Source organism: Tenrec ecaudatus, chromosome 8 (genome assembly GCF_050624435.1).
Source record: "Tenrec ecaudatus isolate mTenEca1 chromosome 8, mTenEca1.hap1, whole genome shotgun sequence".
NCBI classification, from domain to species: Eukaryota; Metazoa; Chordata; class Mammalia; order Afrosoricida; family Tenrecidae; genus Tenrec; species Tenrec ecaudatus.
This window is the reverse complement of record NC_134537.1, coordinates 27,445,982-27,462,467: the sequence shown is the minus strand read 5'-3', so window position 1 is coordinate 27,462,467 and position 16,486 is coordinate 27,445,982. Positions and strand designations below refer to the sequence as shown.

Below are 16,486 nucleotides of genomic sequence, written 5' to 3'. Positions count from 1 at the left end.
CTACTGAAGAGTCTTATCCAGAATAGAGTTTCAATAAGTATTGATTGATGCTTACGCTAGTCTAGCTGCAAACTCGACTCCATTTTCTTTTCGGCACATCGAGGCCAGTGTACAACACCGTCTCTTTTTAGACTGCCCTGCTGCACTGGCCACCGGAAACATCGCAGCTGGCACACTGGCCTTCGCCTCTGGGAACCAGATCTCAATGCCAGTCAAGGTGGAGGCTGAGCTAGCCTGGTAACTTGGGGAGGTCCACGTGTCCCTGAGAATATGACCATCTTTCCAACTGGCCAGGAGCTCTGGTGGCGCAGTCGGGACTCATTGAGCTGGAAATCACCCTCCAGCTCGGAGGGAGAAAGATGGGGCTCTCTACTCTCGTTAAGAGCCACAGTTGGGGAAACTTACGGGACTTTTTATGCTGCCCTGGAGGGTCACTGTGAGTCAGAACTGAGTGGATGGCAGTGAGTTCGGGTTCTGGTTCTACAAATGGTATGAGTATTCCTCCTTGCTCTGTTTGGGTCAACATCAGGAGGAGTTGTTTGCAGGAGAAGACCCCCTCCCCCCCACTGGGGCTGAACAGCAGAGGATGGGCATAAACGTATTAAGAAATGATGCCGGAATTTGGGGTGAAGAGACGAACAGACAGGGAAGGAGGAGGAGAGAGCAGGAGTGTGAACAAGCAATTTAGTAGGTCAGCCAAAATTTCGGACAGGCTTGGGTGTCGAACAAGTGGCTTAAACCTCTGCCAATTTCTGGAACCTTCAGTGGAGCCTCCCACGTTCACATTGTGAGTGGAAAGGGGCTGACTCTCACCTCTGGGTCAAAGGTGAAGCTCAATAGCAAGCTAAGCAGGGGAGGGCTCCCCGGAGGAGGGAGATGCTGCGGAGATGTGGGAAGACATGTCCCTGTTTAGGTGGGCAGAGCCAGAGTGGGCCTGCCCGGAGAACGTCCTCGGGGATTGACCGAGTGTTAGGGAGGAGACGGACCTTCCACAGGGCACAGGACTTCAAGCCAGTTTAATTTACATTTTAGAAGTCAGGGAAGGCTCTGCCGGAACATGATCTACAGGCAGTTTCTAGAAAAGAAGACTAGGCCAGAGGAGAGGTTTCTTCATTGTGTCTAGACTGTCCTTTCAAGAACAGACTGAGGTGCAGATCCTTTCCAGCGAGGGCTCCATGCGAAACTCCATGCCCCTGATTGCACGAACGTCCCCTAAAGCTGTCCTATGGCATTTAACCTCGCGTGAAAGCCCACGCCTGGGCCATGGAGGAAGCCATGCCCCGGTCACTGGGGCAACAGAGAAGGCTTTCCTTCCGCAGAGAGAATGATAGCACGGTTCTTTAGAAACGATCATTCTGTTATGTTTGTCACCGGCCAGAGCTTCTCATGCGTGCTGATCATCAGAGAAGGCTCTCTCAGTTGGCGGGTTGGCTCAGGCATCGAGGTTGCTAACAATTTGCTGGCCTCAAGTTCAGGAATAACCGTCAGTAGCTTCTCTGCAAACATGCAGGTGTGACCGAGCTCCAGGGCAACACTGCTCTTCCTGCCCTCTGGTCAACACTTTGAAGTAGTGTTAGGTAGCTGCAATCCGGATGGGGGTTGCCCCTCCCGTGCCTGCACAGGCCCCGTAAAGGAGGTTGGGAAGAACTCAGGAGAGCATTGAACACCTATGAGGACCCCCTAACTGAGCATGCTCCAATTCAAGCCCCCAGCCAGGTGGGAGTTACACCTGGGCAGCCCAAACTAGGCCCAGGCCCATCGCATCACCCAGGTGGGTTTAACACAGCCAATGGGGTCAACAACACCATCAGCCATTCCTCCATAGCCGGAGGTTTGAAAGACCCTGGTGGAGGGAAGGCAGTTCTTTTTTTTACCAGGCTCCCAGACAGAGGCAGGTGGGAGGAGGGAGGCAGCCTAAGTGTGCCCTCTCAGGGCCAGCTCTTAAGAGCCTCTTTCTCCGAGGCTCTTCCCTCCCCCACCCCCAGTACTCTCCCTGGCCTCAGGTCACCACATGTGGGTGCGCTGTTCCCCAAGGTCGCGGCTAGGCCTGCTTCCCTGAAATAACGTGTACCCTTTGGAGACTGTAAGACCTGAAACTTCTTCCGTCCTTCATAAAACCCACTTGGATTATAAATGGGAGAGACGACTCAGCTAAAGATGGTGGGAACAGGTGCCCAACTCAATGTAATGAGGGCTATGTTTTGCTGTGTATATTCTCCACAACTACAATGACAACAATAGATAGCAACATCTCCCACTCCACTCTGCAGAAGATCCCAGTGGAGTAGTTTCCAGGGCCACAACCAGGCGTAGAAAAGACAAGACACCCCTAAAAAGCAGTGCCTTTCTATAAAGAGGGAACAAGATGTACAGGGAAAACTTCAAGCACTGGTTCATAGCATGTTCTCCTTAAAGAAAACCTGTCCCAGGGAGATGTTCATGTTGGCATTTCTACGTAACAGTAGTTCCAATTTGAGATTTAGCAGCAATTCAGGCCAGTCTGGGCACATCCAAAGACCTGGAGGGTGAGCGGACATGCCTGGAGCCAACCTGGGCAGAGCAGGAGGGGCCTCTGAGAGACTCCCGGGTGACCTGGATCAAAGTCTCCATCAGTGGAGTGGAGGCACCTTTCACATGGTTTCACTAAGTTACCTGCAAGTCATTGGGCCATAAGCAGCACTGCAGTGACCTTGAATAAAGGACGAATTCCGAGTGTGAACGGATGGCTGTGCAGCTTTGGGAGCTTGTGAGCTGCGGAGTTGCAGCCATCGCCTGAGGAGCACCGCTCTTGGTTGGTGAATTAATGCCTCGAGGGTGTGCTAGCCCATGGGGACCACCATCTTTTAGCAGAGAGCAGTGATGGTCAACTGATAAAGGAACACCCAGCAGATGTTAGGTAGGGAGCAAGGGTGGGAGCCGGGAACCACCTAGTGCTTCTGGTCTCCGGGTAGTGGAGGCTGTCATTTACCAATCTTTCGGTTAGCAGCTGAGCATGGTAACTTTGTATTATCCAGAAGAGCCTTCCAAATCAAAACCAGTTGCCATTGAGTTGATTCTGACTCACATATGGACCCTACAGGGCAGCATAACTTCCCCATAGTTTCCAAGGCTGCAATGCGTACAGAAGCAGACTGCTACATCTTTCTCCCACAGAGAAGTGGTGTGTGGCTGGGTGGGGGGAGGGGTATTCAAACTGACCTTTTGGTTAGCAGTCAAGTTCATAACCACTTCACCATTGGGGCTCTTTAGAAAAGCCTTAGCCCTCCTCTGTCCCCCACCCCCCCCAAAAAAAACCCTAAAAATGATTGCCATTGAGTCAATTCCGACTCACAGCAATGAGAAGCCTCTCACTAATGTCTACTGCCATCTAGTCAATTTGGACTCAGACTACTGTGCGGTGTAGGACTACTCTTGGGGTGTCTGAGATGGTCAATCTTTGTGAGAGTGGAGAGCCTCTTTTATCCCTCACAGAGTAGCTGGGGGGTTTGAACCTCCAACCTGGCAATTACCAGCCCTCTGCAGTTAGGAGCTAACCCTCACCAGAGGTCCTTGTGAGAAGAGTCTTAGAAGCCATAAAACCCAGCACTTAACTGGCACCCGAGTCCTTTTTCCACCTCCCAAGGTATGGCTGCTGAGGCGACCCCCAAGTCACGGCACCCCAGCCCTACACTAAGCTGTGGTGTCTGGGCACCTTCCAGCCCCTGGATTTCTGCTGGCCATAGTGACTAAGGCACTCTCAGGAACCCACAGGAAAGCGAGAGCAAAAAGCAGAGTCCCGGAAGAGCTCAGATGCAGACCCATGACCTCCGAGGTAGGTGGGATTGGGGAGAGGGCTAAACTGTCTTCTAGAGACCTGTGCCACCTGTCACTGAATACAGGGAGCCTACTGGGTGAAAGGGGTTCTTGTCTGGGAATGAAGCAATCGCTTCAGAAGAACCTAAGCTGGTACTGAAGTTGGTCGCTCTTTTCGTCTGTTCTATGTACGCTGCCTCTTTACGCGTGTGTTGTTGATGAGAGGCAGACCAAGCATCTTCTTTCAGAAAAAGTCGGCCGGGCTCTTGGCAGGAATTTCTGATCACTGCCATCCAGTTCGTTCTGATTCACAGTGACCCTATAGGACAGAGTAGAACTGCCCTGTGTGTTTCCTGGGCTGTAAATTTTTATAGGGGCAGGCAGCCTCATCTTTCTCCAGCAGAGCAGCTGGTGGGCTTGAACTACTGACCTTGTAGCTAGCTGCCCAATATCTAACCCACTCCACCACCAGGATTCCTGGGGTAGTTATTTAATCGTTTGTCAATATGAGCGGATTAAGAGTGAAGGGGTGGAGCCTAGCCTGTCAATCAGATCATAGCCAATGAAGTCTCTGTGCGGGCATGGCCTACTGCTGGGGATTCTGGGAACTCCAGTATTCCTCCTTGGAGGTGGAAGACGCTCTCTTTTTCTCAGCTCTCTCCCTGGGAGACACTGCAGCTGACAAGACACATGGAACTACACTAGTGCCCTGAGCTGGAGGAGCCACGTGGAGACCCCTGACAGCACTGAGATGCTTACAACACCACTGGATCCACAAGACTTTCCACTGACTGGCCTGTGATCTTCCTGCATTTGGTGTCATTGCATGTGTTTCGTGAGTCTGAAGAGGCCTTTCTAGATTGGTATCGGACATATGGGCTAATATCAGACTTATGGGCTTGATCTGGACTGAGCTGGGATGTTTTCTTTATGTACAATTATTGATTATGTAGAGCTCTTTTTTATACACATATGCATGTCTATAAATTTTGTTTCTCTAGTCTACCCAGACTAACACTATTCCTTAGCTGACAATTTTGGTGGAAGGTGGAGGCCAGGGGCTAAGGGACATTGGTTTCTAACTGGCCCTGAGGAGGCAAGAGGAAGGGAGTCTCAGGTACATGATTGCTATAGAGGAAACAAGACTGTGTGCCAAACATCCGTCCTTCCTCCCGGAGGGAGGGCAGAGCCACGCCACAATGAGCAGGCACTCCCTAGCTGCCATCTCTTCCAGCTCAGGAGTTCCTCCCAAAGGGCACCCCGAGATAACAACCCCCAAAGAGGATTACCACTGTCTAAAGCTTTTTATTATGACTTCAGTGACGGTTTCCAGCGCAGAGCATCGATTTTACAGTCGACACTTTTAAACACTTTTTGTTTCAGCTCACCCACTTCCATCCCTTAATGCAAGCGCCTGCCTTATTTATTTGCAGCGGGTAAGTAATCACACCCTACCGCTGACCGGTTCTTTATAGTCTCCAGTGCACTTGTTTTATTGCCTCATTTGATTCTTGCAGACACTCTGCGCGGATGGGAAAATCCACCAGCTTTCCTCGTGCGGATGAGTAAGCTCAGGCGAGAGCAAGTCGTCGTTCACCCAGCCCACATGGCACTAAGTGACAGGGGAAGAGTGCAGACACAGGGGCCGGTCGCTTTCTGTCCTGTCTCACTGGCTAGTTGGTTAATCCTTCTGAGGAGCCGGAGCTTGTCTGACTCAGCACCAGAAACAAGCCAGCTTGTCGGTGTCTGGAGGAGTCGAGGGAGTGGGGAAGAACAGCAGACTCGGGACGATGTAAGGAGAGAGAAAGGTGGACGGTGAATGACAACTGGAAGGGGCCCAGATGGTGCAGCCTGCCCGGTGGGTGTGCACAGCGAGACCCGGAGATCTGGCCCCATAAGGATAGGGACCAGGAAACCCTCTGAGGAAACCCTACTCGGTCCTGTGGGTGGGCTGACGACGCGCCAGAACTGGGGCAGCAACAAGATGCCGTGTGTTCAGCGTTTCATTTTGGTTCTGTCTTCCCGAGGCTTGTCACCAGACTAAATTCCTGGTCACTGCAGCCAATCACCGAGTGGGGGAGGTGGGGTGAGAGTCAGCGTGTGTCTATTAACAAACACATCGACAAGGTCAGCGAGATGGGGTCTCCAAGCCCGCCTTCTCTCTCTCCTCACATACTCAGGGCTTGACACGTCTTGGGGTGTGGGCACATCTGCCTGGTCATAATCTTTCCCACCTGGGGTACCATCTGTAGCAGAGGCTTTACGTCCTGGGCATGACTGCCCTGCCCCCTTCAGACCATACTGATGTTCTGAAAGGGGCACAAAGGCACCTGCCTGCTGCACATCCTGTGTCCTGGCTCTTCTCATGCCGGTTCCCTTATCCTATGTTAGGGCAATCAATACAAGAGCAGAACTAAATCACTCAGACTCTAAGTCTGGGAGGGCATTCCCATGGGAAGTTAGCCAAGACAGTAACAACGAAAGGGGTTTGGACTTTGTATCTACTTCCTGTATAAGCAGACTGGAATAACAGCCAAGGCATCTAAGTTTACCACAAAAACGGCATAACAAATGTGCTGAAAAACTCAGCTTATACACGAGTATATACGGTAATCTGCTTAGCTGATTCAGGATTAAGCAGATTTCACTCAAAGCCCCCCCTTGGGAGTTTCTCCAGCTGCAGGGAACTAAAACCTACAATGTGATCAACGCAGCAAGACACCCCCTCCCTCATTCTTGCCTCAAAGGAAGATTTTCCGGATTCAATTTTAACTGGATGCTGTGAGTATCTTGGGGCTAAACGTGAGTTTGTACAGGTGCGGATACTGACTGTGGGGCATTTAGTGGCCTAAAACACTGCTTTAAAAATGTTGCACCGGTGTCAGAAGTGATATTCTGTGGACACTCAAGTACTACCTGTTTAGAATGTGAAGTTTTCCTAATATGAGGGCAAGTTAAAAAAAAAAAGTCTTGCTCCAAAATAATGGAAACCTTTATTAAAAAAAACCATGAAGCTATTATTTCTCAACATAGCCCTCATCTAAGTCTATATACTTCCGAAGGAGGTGTTTCCATCTCCCTGGCCCTTCCCCCTAAAGAATTCTATGATTGGTGATTTCTACCATGTCCGTCCACAGCCTCGGCATCCCCAAGGGAGGGTCAGGGCTGCTGGATGGACAGGGAGTGGCGGGTTTCCCCGTGGAATTTCTCTAAGGACAGGTCTTGCTACCTCAAAGAACAAGCAGCCGCCACATCGTTGGAAGGGAAAATTCCTTGATGTAACTTCCTTGGGCTTTTTCTCACTGATGCAGTTATATATATAACTTCTTCACCATAAGCCTCCATGGTCATCCTGGGTCCCTTGGGAAAATCTATCAAGAGTACCCTTTTGCCCCTCTCCCCCCGATAAAGACTCTGTAACCATCTGAGCTGACTTCTCTGCCTTGAATTTAACTGGCCGACCAGATCCAGTTACAGTTTTGATGGGCCCTTCCTTTTGAAGGCACCTTCCCAAGACTGAGACAAATGTGTTACCGAGAGGGTTGTCTACTGCATTCCACTGATCACAGAGACACGAGCCAGCATGTTTCGTTTGGCACAAACCCGCACATGCGTGAACTGGAACCCTAAGGGTGACTCCCCTTTGTGTACACAGCTACACGGTCTCAATGACATGTGACTCTGAAGCTTTACAGGAAAGGCATTTCGGAATTGTGGGACACGTGGTGTTACTATAAAGCAGCGGTTCTCAACCTTCCTCAAGCTGCGACCTTTTCACACAGTTCCTCACTGTCATTTTGCTACTGTTAGGAATCGGGTGACTACATGTTGAGAACTGCCGCTATATAGAAAGAAAAACTATAATTGCAACCATATCTTGGAGTTTGAAATACGACCCTGAGAATTCTCACTTTTAGTCTCTCTCATGGCCCAAAAGGCCCTACGCCTTTCCTGCATACTAACAGGAAAAGGTAGTTGAGTGATTTCTTTTTTTTTTTGAGTGATTTCTTATCTGGTGCCGCATATCAAGATATATTGACTAGCTAGGTAATTGTTTACTTAATGCTAAGAGAATATACCTGAATGCAATTCAAATGACATGGGAAACATCATGATGTCAGCCTCCTACAGCCTCTCATGTTCTGAGAGCAAACATTGCATTGAAATTCCTCAGAAACACTAAACACAATAGAACACCTGGCTACTTAGAGGCACAGAGTAGAGAGCTGCACTGTGAATCCCAGAAAGTGTGTTTGGGGCAGCAGGTCAAGTCTCTGACTGGCCATTCCCTGGAAACTGCACAAACACAAAGAAGGTGTCCTGTTAGTCAGGCATCCCCAGTGTCTGACAGCCAGGATGTCCCTGGGCTTACCAGGCATCAGGAGGCAGGGACTCCCTGGCTCTGACTGGGACTCCCAGAGCCAACACCTCTCCCAAAGCCCAGGACCCCTTCATCAGATACTTTCCAGACAGCTAAACTCATCGCCCCCTGGAGGCTGGGCGCTGTGAGGAGGAGGTTGAAACACCAATTAATAAAGCCTTTTCTGAGAATGAATCTAGTAGATACTACTAGATAGAATTCACTATGTAAAAATCCACTTTAGAAACCCAAGGGAGACAAAACGATATGAGAATGAAGATCTTAGGTGAACCCGACAGCGGAATTCCAGGAGGCCTGGTTCAGCTGAACCCCTGGGTTCAGCAGGGGGCTGCTGACCACAAGTCGGTGATCCAAACCTTTGCAGGAGACAAGTCTTTACGCTCTCAGCAAGACCTGCCCTCTCAGAAACCCTCCGGAGCAGTTCGATCCTGTCCGACCGGGTCACTATGAGTTGCAAGGGACTCAAGGGCCATCGCTTTGACTTGATAGTTAAATTCAGCACGTGTCAAGCTAAATCATCCCATTAGCTGCCAAAGCCCCATGTCAGCGCACTTTATCCCCTTTGATATTGCCTGGGTCTTGTAAGAGTAGGCAGCTTGGCATATACACGGCACCAGCCCCACCCCCATGCATCGCAACAGACCGTCCACCTTCTGCCGTGTGCAGCATGTGGAAGAGCCACACACGCTCTCCATATCCATGTCCTTACCATGTGTGCTGCAGAGCTCCTTGCTAAGTGGAGAAGTCGGCCCTAGAATCGGTGACTTGTTTGGGCCAAGAGGATATTAGCAGGCAGGATGCAAACACCGGGGCACTCTCCCCACTAGCCAGCCACCTGCCAAGCTTGTGAGGAGGCCTGTGAGGCCCAGCCAGTCTCCCAGGTGACCCGCAAATGACTGCAGGTACCTGCTAAGCCCTCTCAGAGCCAGCAGAAGAACCACCTGGCCCCAATTGCCAACTGCAGGTCATGAGCTAAAGGGATGCACCTTGTTTTCAAGATCCTAAGGCAGCCCAGGCCAACCAATCCATGGAGTTAGGTTGTATTTTGTGCTACAGGTGCTGTGTGCTGCCTCTCTCTGGGCCTAATTGCATCTCGGCTGTCTCTAGTACTTAGCTTCCCTCCTCTGTACTTCCACTTGTCGGATTCTTTGAAAACAACACTTTCACGAACGCAAACACTCTAATTCCAGCCCTGTGCATCTGCTATACACTCTCGTTTCTGTCCCTCTCTTCTCTGTCCCACTGTGCGCTTCCCACCGAGATCCGTGTGTGCACCGTGCAGTGCGTGACGACTCTTTGGCCATGACTGCAGTTAGGTAATTGTGCTGAAAACCGAAGGGCGAGTTCCTCTTCCTCCCGCAGTGTTCTCGGCCCGTCTGCTCAGAACCACCTGGTGGACAGTTTCCCAACTTACCTGGGACTTGAAGTACGTTTCTTGAGGGGTGGCCAGCACGTCCGCGGACGCGATGTCCAGATGCATGAGCGTCTGCCGGAAAGAAGGCCGGTTGCGAGGCTTACTCTGCCTGAAAGTCAGAGGCGGGGCGCGCAGTTCAGGGATACTGTCCAGGAGGCGGGGAGTCTATGATACTCTGTGGGCCTTTCTGACTCTGGGTACTAGCCAGCCCGGCTGCAGCTCTGTTTTCATAGACCGTGGAGCAAAAGGCAAATGCCATGTAGCAATACTTGTAGTGATGACAGTGCTTGCTGGCAGTCCCCGAGGACCAGTCAAGTAATCGCCCTCATTTACTAAGGTCCCAGATATCAAGCTATCTGCTTTATTTAACAAAATCCTTCTAAAAATGTAATCATCATCACGTAACTCTATGAATAGATGAGAAAACTGACGTGTGGAGGACATGTCCCACACCAGAGAGGAAAGGGCAGAACCAAGATGGAAACTAAGCCCTGGTGGTGACATGGGTTGCTAACTGCAAGGTCAGCAGTTCAAAACTACCAGATGCTCCTCAGGAGAAAGACGAGGCTTTCTACTCCCATAAAAATTTTTTTTTTTAAATGTCTTGGGAGCCCTGCCCTATAGGGTCACTGACCAGGAATCGATTCAATAGCATGGAGTGCGAGGATTTAACTCAAGCTTCTCAAACTCCAAAGTGGCTCGTCTTTGCAGACACATATTGGGATGTCCCTGTTCTTTTCGGAAGGATTTGATAGAGCTTGGAGGGAGAAGGGAACCTATTCCTTACCACGTCTGTTTCATCAGAATTTTGAATCCGTCAGGGCAAGTGGAAGGAACTGGAAGGTGCAGGCTGTTGCTTCCAACACCCCAGATAATGGCTGATGAGTCCACGTCTTTGTACGGAATCTCGCCTGTCAGCAGCTCCCAAAGCACCACTCCGAAGGACCTAGGGCAGCCCAGGAGCACACACAGATGCTTCAGAAAGACACATTTGTATACTCACTGCTGTTTCCCTTCTTTTTTTAGCCTTCATCCAAGCACTACACATGCCCAATTTTAGTCTGGCTGATGCCTCTACTGGAGAAGCAGAACTGCAATAGCCAGGAAAGCTCCGCAGAAGACAAACCGATGAAAAGAAACCAGCACTACTGGGCTTGAAGACACCATTCATGCTGTGCGGCTAGACAGCCAGCTACCCGCAAGGGAACAGAAACCTAGAAATAGGCCACACAGGATACAGGAATTGAACATATGACAGAAGGGACATTTCAAACCAGTTGGGAAGAAATGTTATTGGTTATCCAATAAATGCGATTAAGATAACTGCTAGTTTATCTGGGGAAAAATGAAATTGGATACATATCCCATCTTGATAAATTCCAAATGAACTGAAGATTAAGTATAACAAATAAAACCACAGAAATCCTTGATTGAAATGTGGGGTGTTTTCATATCGTCTTGGTTGGGGAAGGCTTTCTAACTACAAAATGTAGATGCCACAAGGAAAGAGTAATGCGTTCAACCGCTTTAAGGAACAAGACAAAATATCACGTGAGGGGAGGAGAAAGCCCATCATTAAATAAAATAACTAGATCTGAAAAATGGTTGCAATTCATATAAGCAAGAAATATTCTAATATATAATACTCTTACGAAAGGTAAGAATAAAGATAAAAACGAACACAGACATGAGCAGTGCATGGATGGGAAATCACAAAGGCTCTAAACATGTAAAGATGCTCAAAATCACGCTAGGAGCAGTGCAAACTGAGCCCGTCCCCAAGACGCCACCTCTCACCTACCCAGTTAGCCAAAAGCCACACGCTTGCTAACATATTTGCTGACGAGACTGAGAACACCTTCTTGCACGTTTCTGGTGGGAATATAACTTGGAATAAGCCCAAGGAAGGCACTGTGCCCAGAAGACAAATGATTCCACATTTCCCCTTTCTCCCATTCCGTGGCTGTTAAGTTCCAATCAACAGAGACTGCTCATTGAGGAGCCCCGGTGGTGTAGTGGTTACATGCTAGGAAATCTGCAGGGTCAGCAGTTCAAAACCACGAGCCGCTCCTCGAGAGACAGATGAGCCTTTCCAAGCTCAGTCTTGGAAATTCACAGGCACCGTTCTATGCGTCGGAATTGACTCGATGGCAGTGGGTTAGAAGTCCCTGGTTGGGGCAAATGGTTAGCGTGTGGCATGCTAACCCAAACTCTGAAGGCTTGAATTCACTCAGGGGCTCCTTGAAAAAAAAAAACCCGATAATTGGTTCCTGAGAAACCAGCCTGTAAAACTCCAGGAGCTCAGTCCCATTCAGACACACAGAGGGTGCCCCGAGTCAGAGTGGGCCCAATGGATTATTTTGGTCTTAAGCCTAAAAGCTGTTAGTTGCTACTTCTAAGGGTTGAAGTACAATAAGTATGAGGAAACGCTGTTAACTTTAGCCTCGGGGTAGTTCTGCCTGCCATGTAGGGTTGCTCTGGGTCAGAATCCACTCCACAGCAGCGAGTTTGTCTGTCTGAGAGGTGAGCATGATAGTGGAACAGGAGGGAAGACAGGAAAGAACTGGGAAGTAAAAACTACATGAAGATGTATATAGACATGTATATGTGTAAATACATTAAGATCTAAAGATAGCAGTATTGGTCTATGTACGTATATGTATACGTTACTACATTAAAGTAGCAGACAGACTTTGGACCTCTACTCAAGTCTTCCCTCAACACATGAACACTTTGTTCTAATAAGGTGGCATTGTATGATCCCCACCTTCCCGGCAGCATCGCTGAAGATAAAGCGGGTGCATAAGCAAATGTGGTGAAGAAAATGGACGGTGCCTGGCTACTAAAACATATAGCCTCTGGGGTCTCAAAGGCTTGAAGTCAAACAAGCAGTCATCTAGCAGGGAAACAACTAAGTCCCCATGAAAGAAACACCCCAGCCTGTGCGACCACGAAGTGTTGATGGGAACAGGTATCAGAAATTCAAAAACAATTATATCGATATGAAGGAGATGGGTCAGAATGGAGTCCCAAAGCCCCCCTGTTGATAACTGGACATTCCCTCATAGAAGGGCCATACGGAAGGGCCGACAGATCCAGGATACAGTATAGCACCAACATACAACATTTCTCTAGCTTGTTAATCCTTCTTCCCCTCACTATTATCAGTTCTACTTCACAAATCCTGCCAGACCGGCATCTGTATATTGGTACAGATAAGAGCTTTTGATACACAGAATCCAGGCTAGATAAACCCCTCAGAAACAATAATGGGAGTAACGATTCCATGAGGTTATAGGAAGGGAGGGGGAGAAGGGGGGAAGGGGAACTGATAGCAAGGGGCTGTATAACCCCCTTGGAGGGGACGAATAACAGAATTGTAGATGAAGGGATACATCAGATGCTGTAAGATATGACTATTTTATATATATATAAAGGACTCAAGAGGGTGGTGGGTGAGGGCAGGAGGGAATAAAGAGAAGCTGATATCAAAGGGCTCAAGATGAAAGATAACATTTTGAAAATGATGCTGGCATTATCTGTACAAGTTAGGCTTATATAATTGATTTATGGATTGTCATAATATCTGTAAGAACCCCCAATAAAATGATTTTTATAAAAATCTACAAAAATACAAAAAACCATATAACAAATTTAGCAAAGCCTTATAAGCTCGGAAGAAAGACTGATAAAGATTAGCAAAAGAAGCTGCCCCCACAGAAACCCCTGGAAAATGAAAACCAACAAGCAATAACAACATTAAACCATAGCTGCGGATCAGGGGTGGTGAGCATCCGGCCTGTGGGCCGTGCGAGGGCTGGGAAGTCATCCTGACCAGCTAACAGCACAGCCTCACCAAAGAGAAGCAGGGCCAGCCACCACACCCGAGGGGAGGGAACGAAATGTTGGACCAGGATGGCCCGCGGATGACGCTATGCATATCCAAGTGGCCCTGGCAGAAAGAAGCTCCCTGCGCCTGCTACAGAGGCGCCTGAATACAGTAAAGCCCAGTACTCGACCACATCAGTATTCAACACAATCGGATTTCGACATGAAATGTTGAGAAAATTTTGCATCGGAGCTCGAACAAAACATTGGAATCCGACCCCGTGCGCGTGAGTTTTGGAAACAAAAGCAGTTTGTGTTTCCGTCACTCGGCATCAGTTGGCGCTGTTCATACACGTTTTTTAAACCTTTGGGGGCAGTGTTCTAGGCGTTTTGCTATAATTTTCTTAGTTTTTGTGACTTTTTGTTCTGTTTTTAGATAGAAAACATGGGTTCTAAGAGAGACTTTTGAAAAGAATCATCATGCGAAGGTACTGGCTAACCGTATTACTGATATTGCTGATGACATAGTAGATCACATTAAGACAATTTTTTTTTTTTTTTTTTTTTAGAGAAAGCCAGCCCAGGTCCTAGTGAAAAAAAAAAAAAGCAAAGAAGGTAAAAAACAAAAACAGCCCTCCTGGAAAGCAGCTACCGGTTGAGTTTATGGAAGGAGATTCCCCTTCCACACAATGACTCTCTCTCCACGCCTCCTCTCCACCTCCGTGTCCACAGATCCAGGTCCTCATCCAGCTCAAGGTATGGGGCGTACTGCAGTTGTTAAAAACTTTTTAAATGTTGTGTTTCTTATTTAAATTATATTATGTAACTCTGAACTAATTTACTTTGAAATGTCTGTTTTGTGTTTGTATAAAAAGGCGAGGTGAGGGTAGAAATTTAGTGGTCGAGAACAGATTCATCCTTTTTCAGTTATTTCTTTTTTAAAAATCATTTTATTAGGGGCTCGTACCACTCTTATCACAATCCATACATACATCAATTGTGTCAAGCACATCTGTACATTCATTACCCTCATCATTTTCAAAATATTTGCTCTCCACTTAAGCCACTGGCATCAGCTCCTCATTCCCCGGCCCCTCTTTTTCAGTTATTCCTTTTTTTTAAAAAAATTTTATTCTTTTTGAAAGAAATTTTCAGTTATTTCTTATGGGAAAAATTGATTCAGAACTCGACTGCATCGCATCTCAACACTCCTTCTAGAATGGATTAGCGCTGAGGTCCGGGGTTCTACTATAAATGGACCAGCAGCCACAAATCCTTTAAATAGGTCTAGAGCATGTTTTCAAACTCACCGTATATATTTGTGTATAAGCTGAGTTTTTCAGCACATTTTTAATGCAGTTTTTGGGGTAAAATTAGGTGGCTTGGCTGATATTCAGGTTGACTTACACTCGGGTGTATACAGTATTTGGCCTTTTTCAGGGAAATAAAAAAAAGCAATGGGAAATTTTTGTGCTACAGCCCTGAGTGCAGGATAAAGTACAGGTATCTGAGTTTGCATCCCCCTGATCGTTCCAGTGGCCGGCAGGGGCTGGCAAGCTGTAAGAGCACAGAACTCCATCACAGCAAAATGCGTTATTGATATGTACACTGATGGTCTAAGTAATCAAGAATACGGAATACAATAAAATTTCAAAAAGAACACGTAAACCGAGTTTAAGGTGTTTTACTCAAGAAAGAAAGAGTTCTGTAACACACTACAGGGTGAGTTGAAGAAAATGTCCAGTTTCCCAGTCAGTCCAGTGCATTTTCAGAAGGTCCCCCAAATGGATAGTTTACTGACTAGATATCCACCCTACTCCCCTCGCAATCCTCCTAATCAGATTTTCACTGGGCAGGACCTTGGAGAGCGTGAGCCGGAACTCAGCGGGAAGTGGGCGAGGTATACTCAGGGGGAAGTGAGAAGGCGTTCTACTTGACCCAGGAGCGCCACTCACCATATATCGACTTTCTCGGAGACGGGTTCATTCCTTATCACCTCTGGTGCCATCCAGGCCACTGTGCCGGCAAAGGACATCTTGGTACTTTTATCGCTGAGCTCCTTGGACGTACCAAAATCTGAAATTTTGACGGCATCTGTGTGCGTCACTAAAACACTGTAAGGAGAAAGCAGGAAACCACAGTTCTAAACGGCAGGGGAAGACTCGTGTGCGGCCTCTGGCCTTTTACACTTTGGCTTGCAGTTTCCAGTGCGCCTTTGGGCCTCAGCTAAACAGAAGCCGCCTGGTTCCCACTCACAGGGCAGCAGAGTGCAGCTTCTGCACCTGCCTCCACCTCTTGCTAACTGCGTGGCCTCTGACCAATTATTTAACTCCCCTAAGCCGGTTTCCTCACCTGCAAGGTGGCATTGACACAGAACACAGTATCTTCTCCATAAATTAGACAGGCAAAAGGATTTGGAAATGGTTTATAATTATGTTTCCATCAATATATAGCCCACTCAGGTTACCCCCCCCCCCTTTGTGTGCCTGTCACAGGCTTTGCCACAGGTAAGTGACCACAGCTGATGGCAGTGGACTAGGCGATGCTCGGGAAGCCCTGGTGGGATAGTGGTTACTTGTTGGACTGCTAACCAGAAGGTCAGCTGTTGGGAGCCAGCAGACATTCCATGGATGACAAATGAGATTTTCTACTCCTGTAAGATTGACAACCCCATAAACCCACAAGGGCAGTGTTAGCCTGTCCTATGGGGTCGCTAGGAGTCGGCATGGCCTTCATGGCAGTGAGCTGAGGCTCTGTCCTTGCCATCTGCCTCCACCTGCTTTAGATAAGGGATCATGTCACGGTCACCACCACCTCGTAGAATGACATAACCCCCCACAGCACCACCCGGGCTCCTTAGAAAGAGTGACAAGCCACTAAGCAACAGAAACCCTAGACACCTCCCTGCTGTCTCGTTTGTGCTTGCCCGTGATGTGATGAGACACTGGCACGACAGACGGGGGGAGGAATGACTTGGGACGACAACAGAGAAGATCTACGGTTGGAACTGGTACGAAATCTCGAATTTCGTTTGGTGTCCCAGCCTGAGGTTTGGTGTCCGTGGTTTCATC

At 48.3% G+C, this 16,486-nt stretch overlaps 1 protein-coding gene across 1 annotated transcript in view; it reads right to left on the bottom strand.

The window, feature by feature from the left end:
* The window catches only part of MAP3K13 (mitogen-activated protein kinase kinase kinase 13), a 50,509-nt gene that overhangs the window by 18,646 nt on the left and 15,377 nt on the right, over positions 1-16,486 (bottom strand). Inside the window, exons 4-6 of the mRNA XM_075555617.1 lie at positions 15,371-15,529; positions 10,375-10,533; positions 9,588-9,696 (exon numbers count right to left, since the gene is read on the bottom strand). Of these exons, the coding sequence (XP_075411732.1) occupies positions 9,588-9,696; positions 10,375-10,533; positions 15,371-15,529 (427 nt within the window). The remainder of the gene's footprint in view (positions 1-9,587; positions 9,697-10,374; positions 10,534-15,370; positions 15,530-16,486) is intronic.